Here is a 14,001-nt window from a genome sequence, read left to right as displayed (position 1 = left end):
ATTTTGAATACAAAAGCCAATCTCTTCTAAAACGTTCTCCGTTCGGGATTTCGCCTGAAAACAAATTTACTGAAAGCTTACGGTTTTTTTTAACATCATTTTTATAGTACCGTTCTGACTTTGAAAAATCTGCTTGCAAATCTTGCTTGACATTTGAATTGATTATTTGAAGAACTTGTTCATCGTTTTTTGTGTCCCAAGTGGCCGGATCATCTAGTGTAAAATCAAAACTATTTCTAGAATATGGGTTTAGTGGTTCTACGGTAACCTGCTTAGACCTACTAGGCGAATGATGTGTACGAGATGTGGTGGATGGTAAGGATAGTTCAGAAGCTGAACAAAAATTCTGATCATTTGAAGCTGGATTTATGTTATCTGAACATGATGAGGCAGAAGCTTCATTTTGAGGCAAGCTTTTTTGAGTGTCAACATTTTTGTCATTAGAATTATGTTGACTCGTATGAACATCAGATACAACGTTAAAGAAATTACTTATTCTAGGAACCTTTTTTAGGAAGATCGCCTCTTGCGCTATTCTCTGATTTGCACGTTTACGGAATTCAGCGCCACTAGGTTTCTTTTTCTCACTCATAGTAGCCTACTACACTCACTAGTCACCAATCACATCAAAAAAGAAGCAGCGAAGCGCTCGACTGAAAGAACTGATGCACGATGCACGTAAACAAACAGCGCAACCGTGGAAAGACCACGCCACAATAGACTGTCCAGTGTCTAATACCTGACTGTGGAGTCAAGAGACAAAAGGGATGTTGTGGTGAGGATGGTGGGGGGAGGCGGGCGGGCTAAAAATAGACACATGTAGAGCGGCGCGCCTCCGCTTTGTTCCGTCGTCTAGGACCGGCGCGGGCGCGGCGTTGAGGTCGGGTTGTGGTGGTGTATTTTACGCTGATACCCTCCCAATGATTAAATCGCTATTCGTAGTTTTTGTTTACAATTTGCCGCGATCTCCAGAAAATATTTGTTTATTTTAAACTATTATTAAAATTTTTATTTTTTTTATTATTTTTTTTCTTGCGCCCTCTTGGCGCCCCCAGGCTCGTGCGCCCCTGGGCACGTGCCCAGCGTGCCCATTTATAGAATCGGGCCTGTATTCGGTACTTTATTCGGCAGTTAAATATTTGATATTTAACGTCAATTTATCTGCCGGATAACTTTATTCCAGAGTGAAAAGAGCGTCATAAAGTTAGCGAAACGGTTTTTTCAAAGTCGTTATTTTGACTTCTACCATAGCTCAAAAAATTGCACCTCGTTTGCGGATAATTGCACCATTCCAAATTTCATTTGCGGAGTTTTCGTTTTCGAGATATAAGCAAATCAAAAGTGGAGATTTCGGCGCAGAGCTAAAAATAAATGTCGATTTTCAGGGTATAAAATGCCGTAAAGTCACTAAATAACCATATCAAAAAATTGCACCTCGTTTGCGGATTATGAATAAACTGGTTTTAATTGAAAATTGTGAAAATTGAAAATGTTATAAAGGAAAAATGATATTAATGTTGGTTGCCTATACTGTAGGGGCAAAGGAATGTCAGAATAATTTTCACTTTTGGTAAACCTAAACTGTAAGGCTAAAAGTAGTATGTACCATAGTCAAAGTAACTCCTCCTGACTTAAAGGTAATCCCTCCTTTGAAATTTCATTTGCGGATATTCCATTTTTAAGTTATATGAAAATGAAATTTCTCGGGACAGCGCCAAAGTATATATTTCCATTATCGGGATATTTATTAAAAGCTGTAAAAATAACAATAACTATATCATTTAATTTCTTCTGGTTTGAGGATTACGAATAGACCTGGTTTAAACTAAAAATCATAAAGCTTAAAAATTTTCCGAAGAAAAAAATTTTCCATTTTGGTGGTCCTAAACTGTATTTGCAAAAGTATTATCTGTATTGTAATGTATATCTAAAATAATTGCTTCTGACGTAAGAAAATCCCTCCATTCGAAATTTCATTTGCGGATTTTCCGTTTTCGAGATATAACCAAATAAAAAGTTGAGATTTCAAATAAATTTTCATTTTCTGGGTATAAAAAGGCGTAAAATTGCTAAATAACCATATCACCTAATTGCTCCTCGTTTGCGGATGATAAATAAACTGGCTTTAATTGAAAATAATAAAAATTGAAAATTTTATAAAGGAAAACGATATTAATGTCGGTTGTGGTTGCCTACACTGTAGGGGCAAAGGCAAAGGAATAGTAGTGATGTTGATTATAGTTACTTTCGAGGATTCGTTACAAATCGTTACTTTTGTATAAAGTAATCATTTACAAAATAAAAATGTGTACCATTTTTATTCAGTTACAATGCGAAGGCAAAACAATCTTACTTTTCAATTAGAATACAGCTTTCTGAATCGAGATTTTCGATTCTTATAGGAATCTCATCGGAGAGAGCTTAGGCTGGTTCTCCATATCCTAACTGACCAGCACCGAGAGCTTTTCCCACACATTGCAACTGAAACAAATAGGGTAGGTGACTAGCGTCATCTGGCAATTGAAAGATGAAGTTTTTCAATCCTAATAGCAACATTAATAATATTGAAAATATTAAAAATATTACTAAACGATTTTTAAATTGAAAAACTTATTGGTACATTTTCCTGGTGACACCTCCAAGACTTCTACAATTTGCAAGCCAAATGGATGCTGCAGTGAAGACAAAGGGAAGGAATTCTACACTATGCAATTCACATCCCCGTCTGCAGCTTGGTATAAAGTTCCAACGGAAAATGCACCTAGTTACTCTACGGAGTAATACGACTATACGCTGTGAGCTCGTAGGTAGAGGGGATAATTAAAAAGTCGAGAGCGCCAGTAGTGACAAGTATGTAAACCTTTACCGGAAATTTGACATAAATGTCAAAGTAATTAATTTAAAACATTGAAATTAAAAACATTAATAGGAAATAATATTAGTTGGTCAAAGCTCTGGTATATATTTTTGCCTTAAATGTACTTACGTTTTAAATACTGAATTTTATGTTTTTTTAATATTTTGTAATATGTATTCCAAAGTAATAAGTATCCGAAGTAAGAAATGAATATTTCATTAATAGAACGTTAAAATGGTTAGCAAAATCTTTAAAAAATCGATTGCAATTTAATTACTTTTTTGTGTTGTAAGAATTAAGCGATAACAATTAAATAATAAATTTAAAAATTACCGGTAAAAGTTGCATTAGTAATCCGCTAGGAGCGACACCAGCGAAGCTCAGAGCGTATTAAATAAAAATGTATACCATTTTCAGTTGCAATGCGAAGGCAAAACAATCTTACTTTTCAATTAGAATACGGAGTGCAATCCAGCTCTCTGAATCGCGATTTTCGATTCTTATTGGAATATCATCGGAGCAGTGGCGGCTCGTCAGAGAAGGCAAGGGAGGCTCAGCACCCATAAATTTTTTACACACTCTACACTGTTTTGTTTATTATGAATCGCGAAAACAACAAGTACAACTCTCACAACAGTCTCCGTTGCTAATGCTCCTTGCAGCGCAGCAGGTGTTTAAGGAGACCCGGTCTCCTAACAGTGGCATCTACGGTGCCATCACACGCTGCCCGGAGATATACCAAGGGAGGCAGAATAGCTTAGTTGCAGGTTGTTATTTTCACTTATTGGGCCCAGTATCCTACGGTATATTTTTCTTTCAAACACATCTAATGCATGGGCAGATTTCTGTGTCACCACCCATGTTTCGCAGCCATAACTTACTATGGGCCTGATTATTGTTTTATATACCCGGAGTTTTGTTTTCCGGTGTACGTCTCGCTATTTGAATATGTGGCCCATCGCGAAATAGGCTTTATTTGCCAGCACAAGCCTTCTATTTATTTCAGGTTCTTCTTCATTGCTTGCAACCAGATCCATTCCTAGGTACGTGAATCTATTCACATGTTGTATATCGTCAATAAAGTGTTGTTGCGCCGGTCTATTTGATCTGGTTTGTATGAGTAGTTTTGTTTTATTTGTATTTATTGCTAGCCCTACTGCTTCTGCACTCTGTTTCAACTCAACGTAGGTTTCTTCCGCTGCATTTATTGTTCTGCTGATTATGTTTATATCATCTGCGTATGCTGCTAATTGGGTAGATTTGTTTGTAAGTATGTTATTTCCTCTCACCGTCAACCGTCTAATTACATATTCAAGAACAAGATTAAAAAGCGTTGAAGCCAGTCCGTCGCCTTGTTTCAGTCCTTGCTTTATCGTAAACGCATCAGTGATCTGTCCTTGAATACATACCTGTGCTTCTGTTTCTGTCATTGTCATTTGCACTAGTCGTATTAATTTTGATGGTATGCTAAATTCTTCCAATATATTAGGTAGAATTGTTCTATCTATTGAATCATAGGCTTCTTTAAAATCTACAAAGAGATTGTAAACGTCCATGTCATATTCCCATGCTTTGGCTAGTATTTGTTTAACTGTAAATAGTTGGTCAATGGTAGATCTATTTTGCCTAAACCCTGCTTGATATTCCCCGATGATTTTTTCCGTGAGAGGTTGAAGTCTTCGATTAAGGATGTTTGTGAATATTTTGTATCCCGAACAAAGTAAAGAGATGTCTCTATAATTCTGACACAACAGTTTGTCTCCTTTTTTATGAATAGGGCAGATTATACTTTTCTTCCATTGTTGGGGGATTTCTTCTTCTATCCATATCTCTCGTATTAGCTGGTACATCTGTTGTGTCAAATTCCTTCCTCCTTGCTTGAGTAGTTCTGCCGGTATTTTATATATTCCCGGTGCTTTATGGCTTTTTGTATGTGGATTGCCGTTTGGACCTCCTCTAGCTTTGGGGGTCTAGTTAATTCATTTTCTTCTCCATCTTCCCCCAGCTCTTGTTGTTGTACCTCCTGCCGTGTCTGCTGCTGCCTCTGTTGTTGTAATGGTGGTTGTGCCCCTTTGTTTAATACTTCCTTAAAATATGTCATCCAGGTTATCTTAATTTCGTCCATATCGCTAATGATTTCACCCTTCTTATTTTTGCAGAGGCTAGTCTTCGGTTTGTATCCCTGTCTTAAATGTTTGATAAGTTGGTATGAACTACGTGTTTCATCATTTCCTTAAACTCCCTTTCTATATTTAGTATCCGTTGGTTTTCGTACTTTCTCTTTTTCTGCCTGCACAGTTTATCTGCTCTTCGTCTTTTGTTCTCAAATTCTGTTTTTCTCTCTAGTACGTCTGAGTATGTAATTCTTATGTGCTTTATTTCTTTCCTGTATAGCTTGTTTGCATTCTTCATCGAACCATGTTTCTTCTCTCCGTTGTGTCTTTGTTCGTAGGACTTCTTTCGCTGTGTTTAGTATGATACTGCTTATGGTGTTCCATTGATTTTCTATTGTGGAGTCTGCTCTGTTTTCTTCTAGTAATTTTTCATCCACTGTTCTCTCAAATCTTTCTTGTACCTCAGGGACTTTTAGGTTATCTAAGGTTAGTTTTTCTTGTTTTGGATATTTTTCCTTTACCTTTCGACTGATTTTGCATCTAAACCGTGTCTGCACTAGTAGATGGTCTGAGTCACAGCTTGCGCCACGTCTGCTTTTTACATCTAATATACTCGTCGCCATTCTTTTTTCAGTCAGTATATGGTCTATTTGATTTATTGTGTTTCCCTATGTTTCCCTATTACCCCTATGTACTCTTCTTCTTTTCCGATCTTGGCGTTTGTGTCGCCTATCACCATTTTAATGTCGTTTCTTGGTATTGAGTCATAGATTCGTTCTAGATCTTGATAAAAGGCTACCTTAGTGTCTTCTTCCTGTTCATTTGTGGGACAGTGCACATTTATAAGGGTTATGTTAAAGAAATGCGTTTTTATCCTAAGCTTGCAGATTATTTCACTGATGGCTTGAAAATCTGTTATCAGGTGCTTCATTTTATTATCTACGATAAAGGCTACTCCAAATTCTTTATTTCCTTCATCTTTACCGCTATACATAGTATAGTGTGTGTTTTAGTGTCCCGGCTACGTTTTCCCAACCATTTAGTTTCTTGTACTGCAGTGATTCCTATTTTATATCTTTTCAGTTCGTGTAGAAGGATCCTCTGTGCTCCTGGTCTATTTAGCGTTCTGACATTCCATGTTCCCAGCATAAATTCCATATTCCGTTGCCAAAGTCGTCGTCTTGATATCCGTCCATTCCGAGGCCTATCTGAAGGTTTCGTAGTAGTACTTTTTTACCAGAATAGGTTACTGGCCTATCGCCCAACCCCCTTTTCGGAGGACCATTTCTCCCTTCCTCGTCAGCCCTTACACTACTTTCCACTGGGGTTGGTTACCCAATCTCCGGTAAGGTTGCTCAGGTTCTCCAGGGTTCACCCGTCGGTGACACCTCCAAGGCTTCTACAATTTGCAAGCCAAATGGATGCTGCAGTGAAGACAAAGGGAAGAAATTCTACACTATGCAATTCACATCCCCGTCTGCAGCTTGGTAAAGTTCCAACGGAAAATGCACCTAGTTACTATACGGAGTAATACGACTATAAAATAAAAATGTATACCATTTTTATTTAGTTGCAATGCGAAGGCAAAACAATCTTACTTTTCTTACTTCATCTTTCAATTGCCAGATGACGCTAGTCACCTACCCTATTTGTTTCAGTTGCAATGTATGGGAAAGCTCTCGGTGCTGGTCAGTTAGGATATGGATAACAAGCCTACGCTCTCTCCGATGCAGTGGCGGCTCGTGATTTTTACAATAGGGGAGGCTATACCTAACGGTAAAATATCTAGACAAATTTGCACTAGCAAAAAAATGCGCCAAAAAATGTAATTTAAGGCCCCATTTTTTGACCATTTTTTATTTATATATATATATCGGTTTTAAAACGTTCTCCTACGTCTTCCGATGCCTAGTCGCCATTCACTTCGGTCCATCCAAAGGTCTTCATCCAATTCTCTTTCTCTCATTTCTCGATTTATGCCTTCTCTCCAACTCAGGCGGGGTCTTCCTCTTTTTCGTCTACCATGAGGGGTCCACGTTAGGATTTGTTTCGGGAGTCGTTCTTCGGACATTCTTTGTACGTGTCCATACCATCTAAGCTGTTTGGTACTAATGTCATCTACTATTGTGTGTTTCACATTCATTATTTCCCTAATTCTGTTGTTGGTTACCCTTTCTAATCTTGATTTTCCTGCTGAGCGCCTCCAGAAATCCATTTCTGTTGCTTCAAGTTTTCTCTTGTATCTTTCTTTTATTTGCCATACTTCACTGCTGTAAGTGATTATACTCTTAACAATTGTATTGTATATTCTATGTTTGTTGTTGTTTGATATTGACTGGTCCCAGAGGATGCTATTGAGAAGGGTAATTGCTTTTCTTCCCTGGTTGTTTCTTTCTTCTATCGTCCGGTCTACGCTTCCTTCTTGTGTGATGGTCATACCAAGGTATTTATATGCGTCAATTAAGATGATATTATGAAATGTAAATAAAAAATGGCGAAATTATTAAACATTGCGACGCATATAAATACCATTTTTTATTTACATTTCATAATATCATCTTAATTCATAATTCCATGATATCATATCATTTTAAAAATAGTTAGTCTAATTGTAAAGGTTTAATACCAAAGTTTGTGTCGTTTATTTGTTAACAATTCCATCTATTTGTAAATAGATACCTCGCATATCAAAATAAATACAGATTTGAAGTTTTGCAGTCCATACATAATGAAGCTTCAAATTTTTTAAGATACTCAACTGAATTTTTTTAATTCTAAACGCGGCCTACTGCGAATTTAAAAACACCATAAATGACCGATATTTTACTTTGAGTTAGAGGTATCGGAAAAAGTTATTTGAGCAAGTTGTTCTAAATATTATTATAACCCCACATACCAAATTTCATAACAAAATTCGCACTTTTAGATTTTTCATTATGTATTTTTAGTCAGGACCCTAAAATTCGTTGTCCCGAGACGCACGCAACCACGCAACGGAGCCGATAAGCTATTCTGCCTCCCTTGGTATATCTCCGGGCAGCGTGTGATGGCACCGTAGATGCCACTGTTAGGAGACCGGGTCTCCTTAAACGCCTGCTGCGCTGCACGGAGCATTAGCAACGGAGACTGTTGTGAGAGTTGTACTTGTTGTTTTCGCGATTCATGATAAACAAAACAGTGTAGAGTGTGTAAAAAATTTATGGGGAGGCTGAGCCTCCCTTGCCTCCTCTGACGAGCCGCCACTGCTCCGATGATATTCCAATAAGAATCGAAAATCGCGATTCAGAGAGCTGGATTGCACTCCGTATTCTAATTGAAAAGTAAGATTGTTTTGCCTTCGCATTGCAACTGAAAATGGTATACATTTTTATTTAATACGCTCTGAGCTTCGCTGGTGTCGCTCCTAGCGGATTACTAATGCAACTTTTACCGGTAATTTTTAAATTTATTATTTAATTGTTATCGCTTAATTCTTACAACACAAAAAAGTAATTAAATTGCAATCGATTTTTCAAAGATTTTGCTAACCATTTTAACGTTCTATTAATGAAATATTGATTTCTTACTTCGGATACTTATTACTTTGGAATACATATTACAAAATATTAAAAAAACATAAAATTCAGTATTTAAAACGTAAGTATATTTAAGGTAAAAATATATACCAGAGCTTTGACCAACTAATATTATTTCCTATTAATGTTTTTAATTTCAATGTTTTAAATTAATTACTTTGACATTTATGTCAAATTTCCGGTAAAGGTTTACATACTTGTCACTACTGGCGCTCTCGACTTTTTAATTATCCCCTCTACCTACGAGCTCACAGCGTATAGTCGTATTACTCCGTAGAGCAACTAGGTGCATTTTCCGTTGAAACTTTATACCAAGCTGCAGACGGGGATGTGAATTGCATAGTGTAGAATTCCTTCCCTTTGTCTTCACTGCAGCATCCATTTGGCTTGCAAATTGTAGAAGTCTTGGAGGTGTCACCAGGAAAATGTACCAATAAGTTTTTCAATTTAAAAATCTTTTAGTAATATTTTTAATATTTTCAATATTATTAATGTTGCTATTAGGATTGAAAAACTTCATCTTTCAATTGCCAGATGACGCTAGTCACCTACCCTATTTGTTTCAGTTGCAATGTGTGGGAAAAGCTCTCGGTGCTGGTCAGTTAGGATATGGAGAACCAGCCTAAACTCTCTCCGATGAGATTCCTATAAGAATCGAAAATCTCGATTCAGAGAGCTGTATTCTAATTGAAAAGTAAGATTGTTTTGCCTTCGCATTGTAACTGAATAAAAATGGTACACATTTTTATTTTGTAAATGATTACTTTATACAAAAGTAACGATTTGTAACGAATCCTCGAAAGTAACTATAATCAACATCACTACTATTCCTTTGCCTTTGCCCCTACAGTGTAGGCAACCACAACCGACATTAATATCGTTTTCCTTTATAAAATTTTCAATTTTTATTATTTTCAATTAAAGCCAGTTTATTTATAATCCGCAAACGAGGAGCAATTAGGTGATATGGTTATTTAGCAATTTTACGCCTTTTTATACCCAGAAAATGAAAATTTATTTGAAATCTCAACTTTTTATTTGGTTATATCTCGAAAACGGAAAATCCGCAAATGAAATTTCGAATGGAGGGATTTTCTTACGTCAGAAGCAATTATTTTAGATATACATTACAATACAGATAATACTTTTGCAAATACAGTTTAGGACCACCAAAATGGAAAATTTTTTTCTTCGGAACATTTTTAAGCTTTATGATTTTTAGTTTAAACCAGGTCTATTCGTAATCCTCAAACCAGAAGAAATTAAATGATTTAGTTATTGTTATTTTTACAGCTTTTAATAAATATCCCGATAATGGAAATATATACTTTGACGCTGTCTCGAGAAATTTCATTTTGATATAACTTAAAAATGGAATATCCGCAAATGAAATTTCAAAGGAGGGATTACCTTTAAGTCAGGAGGAGTTATTTTGACTATGGTACATACTACTTTTAGCCTTTACAGTTTAGGTTTACCAAAAGTTTACAGTTTAGGTTTACTTTACAGTTTAGGTTTACCAAAAATGAAAATTATTCTGGCATTCCTTTGCCCCTACAGTATAGGCAACCAACATTAATATCATTTTTCCTTTATAACATTTTCAATTTTCACAATTTTCAATTAAAACCAGTTTATTCATAATCCGCAAACGAGGTGCAATTTTTTGATATGGTTATTTAGTGACTTTACGGCATTTTATACCCTGAAAATCGACATTTATTTTTAGCGCTGCGCCGAAATCTCCACTTTTGATTTGCTTATATCTCGAAAACGGAAACTCCGCAAATGAAATTTTGAATGGTGCAATTATCCGCAAACGAGGTGCAATTTTTTGAGCTATGGTAGAAGTCAAAATAACGACTTTGAAAAAACCGTTTCGCTAACTTTATGACGCTAGTGAAAAGACGCTACTTTTTTTATCTGTCAGATAAACTTCCCGTTAACTATTTATCCGGAGGTGAAAAGACCGGGCCTATATTTATTAAATAACTCAAAGGCCCATTTCACCGATTCAAGTTTATATAAGCAACCAAAATTACACGGCGCAAAGTAGTGGGTCAGGATTTAGACAGTAGACAGCATCGTTTATTTACTATTTACAAATTTTCCTTCACAATTTTTTACTTTTTTGGTATATAAACATAAATAAGTGAAATAGGTACATGAAATCAAGCTTAACAATATGGAAATATCACAAGTTAATGAACAATTGTGTAAAATAGAAACAACAAATCATGAGGTGGGTGAAACTCTTTTGGATACTTTTAAAATTGAAATTACAGAAGAACCCAAGAGAGAAAGTGTTTATGATGATGCATTTGGTTATTTTGATTTAAAAGAATTGCCTGTAAAGACTGAAATTGAACAAAATGAATATAAATTTTCACTATTTGAAGAAAAAGAAGCAAATAAAGAAAGTAAGTAAATAACAGGAATTTATATATTATTATGTAGGTACATTTTTATATTGATATTTAAAAGTACTTAAGTATTAACTTTATACCCTGTAATACTAATTTCTTCATAAATATTTCAATCTCTAATTGTTTTGGGAAGTGCTGGATTCTCGTATTGACCTAACTTTTCAACAATATGACCAGTGGCCAGTGACATAAGCAAGTTTATTGTTAACACATTAACGAGGGAGGCAATAAACACAGACAAATTTGACAATTTATTTATTAGAATGGATTAAAAACACATATAAATTAAGACTAATTTACAACAAAAATTTTTTTTCTCTAGAAAGGAAAAACAGATGGGTGTGTATATGCATCTTTGTCTGAATATGAGTACAATTATCTTAATAAAGGAACATATTATACAGTAGTCTCTCTTTATAACGATTCCCTATACAGGGTGTTTTATTGGGAAACGGAAATACTTTAATGGTGAATAGAGGTCACCGAGCCGGTTCTAGATACAGTAATCCCTCGTTATCCACGGACTCATCAACCTCGGTTTCACTTATCCGTGGTTGCGATATCTGTTGAATATTTAATGAGAATATTTTATTATTTTTATATATTTTTTAAATTTGACCAGTCGCGTTAAATTACTCAAGATATGCTACTGGCGCTTGTTCTTAGTAGTAAGACTACGGCAATTAGTTTATAGTTCGGAAGGTTTAAAATATCAGCGAATGTAGACGCTGATCTTAGCGTCTTTATTTTTGTTGATATGATAATACCTACTATTTCACAGATATGCAATTTCATCATATTTCTTTCTATGTACTAATATACGTATCCAAATTGGGATTATGTCATATTCTTCTTTGGATCGTGGATCCCTCGCCAACCACGGTTTCACCAACCGCACCTTTCTCTTCGGAACGTAACCCCCGCGGTTGAAGAGGGATTACTGTATAGTACATTTTTTGCCCTACCGACTTTTATAACCGAGTTACAGGGTCTTTTATCGATTTTGCCCATTTCTTTCCTAAGCCATAACTTTAGAACCACCCTGTATATTTTTTTGATATTTGGTACACATATGTCTCATTCAAAACCCAAACGACCGACATACTAACCATAAGAAAAATCCAGGTCCGGATTAATAAAAAATTATAAAGTAATTGTGACCTTAAAACAACACCCTTATATTGAAATTTTGAAAATCAGTTTGCATATTTGAAAAGAGCACAAAAAAGTAAGTTTAATGGTTCACTTCAATTTTTCGGCCAGACAATTTTATGACTTTAATTTTGAAATTATATTGAATTTTTTAAGAACTTTGACATTAAAAAGCAGATATTATTAACTTTTAGTTATAAATTATTAAAGTTAATGAATAAATACTCATTTTAAAAATAATCAATACTTATTTACCGCATTGGAACAACCCAATTACTAATGACAAGAAAAATCCAGGTACAGATTAAGAAAAAAATATAAAGTAATTGTGACCTTGAAACAACACCCTGTTATTGAAATTTTGAAAATTTGTTTGTGTATTTTAAAAGAGCATAAAAAACTGCGTTTAAAGGTGCATGTCAAATTTTTGTGCAGATAATTTAATTACGGAAATTTTGAAATCATATTGATTAATTCTGTCAAGGTAACAAGAAGCTGCCAGAAAAATTAAGAATAATCCCAATGTAATTAGAAAATCGATTCGAAATATTTTAAAACGAGCAAGGACAACGAGCATCGAACAAAATGGCGGACATTTTGAGGAACTGTTATAGTTCAAATATTTTTAATTTATGTTAAATTGTAACGAATTTTTGTTTTATTAGATATAGCAGTTTTTTTAATTCTTTACTAAATCATTAAAATATCCCAATTCTCGCAATTCTAATTTTTAATGTTGTGCATATAGCTACAAATCCAGAGAATCTATGAAGCCAGCGTAGTAAATAAGTATTAAGTATTTTTAGAATAGGTATTGATTCATTAACATTAAATTATTATTAAAAGTTAACAATACCTGGTTTTTAATCTCAGAGTTCTTTAAAATTTCAATATAATTTCAAAATTGATGTAATTAAATCAACGGCGAAAAAATTAAAATAAGCCTTTAATCACAGTTTTTCATGCTCTTTTAAAATGCGCAGACAAATTCTTAAAATTTCAATATACAGGGTGTTGGTTCAAGGTCACAATTACTTTGTATTTTTTCTTAATCCGGACCTGGATTTTTCTTGTCATTAGTAACTGGGTCGTTCCAATGTGGTAAATAAGTATTGATTATTTTTAAAGTGAGTATTTATTCATTAACTTTAATAATTTATAACTAAAAGTGAATAATTTCTGCTTTTTAATGTCAAAGTTCTTAAAAAATTCAATATAATTTTAAAATTAAGGTCATAAAATTGTCTGGCCGAAAAATTGAAGCGAACCATTAAACTTACTTTTTTCTGCTCTTTTCAAATATGCAAACAGATTTTCAAAATTCCAATATACAGGGTGTTGTTTTAAGGTCACAATTACTTTATAATTTTTTGTTAATCCGGACCTGGATTTTTCTTATGGTTAGTATGTCGGTCGTTTTGTTTTGAATGAGGGGTCATTTCATATGAAATCAACCAATAAAATGGTGACTGGATTTTCATCTTCCCGATTTTGATAATTTTTGGTACACTTATTCTACTTATAAAGTAGATGAAAAATCTGAATTTTCAAATTTTTTGGTCCAGTAGTTTTTTTGTAATTAATTTTTGAAAATTACAAAATTACCAAATTTTGCTCTTACATAGGTATAGAAAAATAGGAATATCTGTAAAACTACTTATTGGATATGCATGAGCGATACCTTGTTAAAAAGGTCTTTTAAAGGCCTTTCAAACGATGTGTCACATGACACATTTTCAAAATAAAAAAATTGAAAAAAATTTTGAAAAAATTTTTTTTAAATTTTTTTTCAAAAACACCATTTTTATTTTTTTTCAAAAAAATATATATTTTTTGCCAATATTTTAGTGAGATACTGACCAAATTTTAAGATGGAG

The 14,001-nt window shown here is 34.3% G+C and overlaps 1 protein-coding gene across 2 annotated transcripts in view; it reads left to right on the top strand.

Moving 5' to 3' along the window:
• The first annotated feature begins 10,597 nt into the window (after positions 1–10,597).
• Positions 10,598–14,001, top strand: part of LOC114345184 (uncharacterized) — a 97,945-nt gene continuing 94,541 nt past the window's right edge. The window contains exon 1 of one of the 2 annotated variants that reach the window (XM_028296006.2): positions 10,598–10,966. In XM_028296006.2, the coding sequence (XP_028151807.1) occupies positions 10,732–10,966 (235 nt within the window). In that variant the 5' untranslated portion in view covers positions 10,598–10,731. The remainder of the gene's footprint in view (positions 10,967–14,001) is intronic. The other variant, XM_028296005.2, reaches the window with a different exon arrangement.

The sequence above is a fragment of the Diabrotica virgifera genome, chromosome 6 (genome assembly GCF_917563875.1).
Source record: "Diabrotica virgifera virgifera chromosome 6, PGI_DIABVI_V3a".
Classification (NCBI taxonomy): domain Eukaryota; kingdom Metazoa; phylum Arthropoda; class Insecta; order Coleoptera; family Chrysomelidae; genus Diabrotica; species Diabrotica virgifera.
Note: the sequence above shows the minus strand (reverse complement) of the source record. Positions and strands in the feature narration are given on the sequence as shown.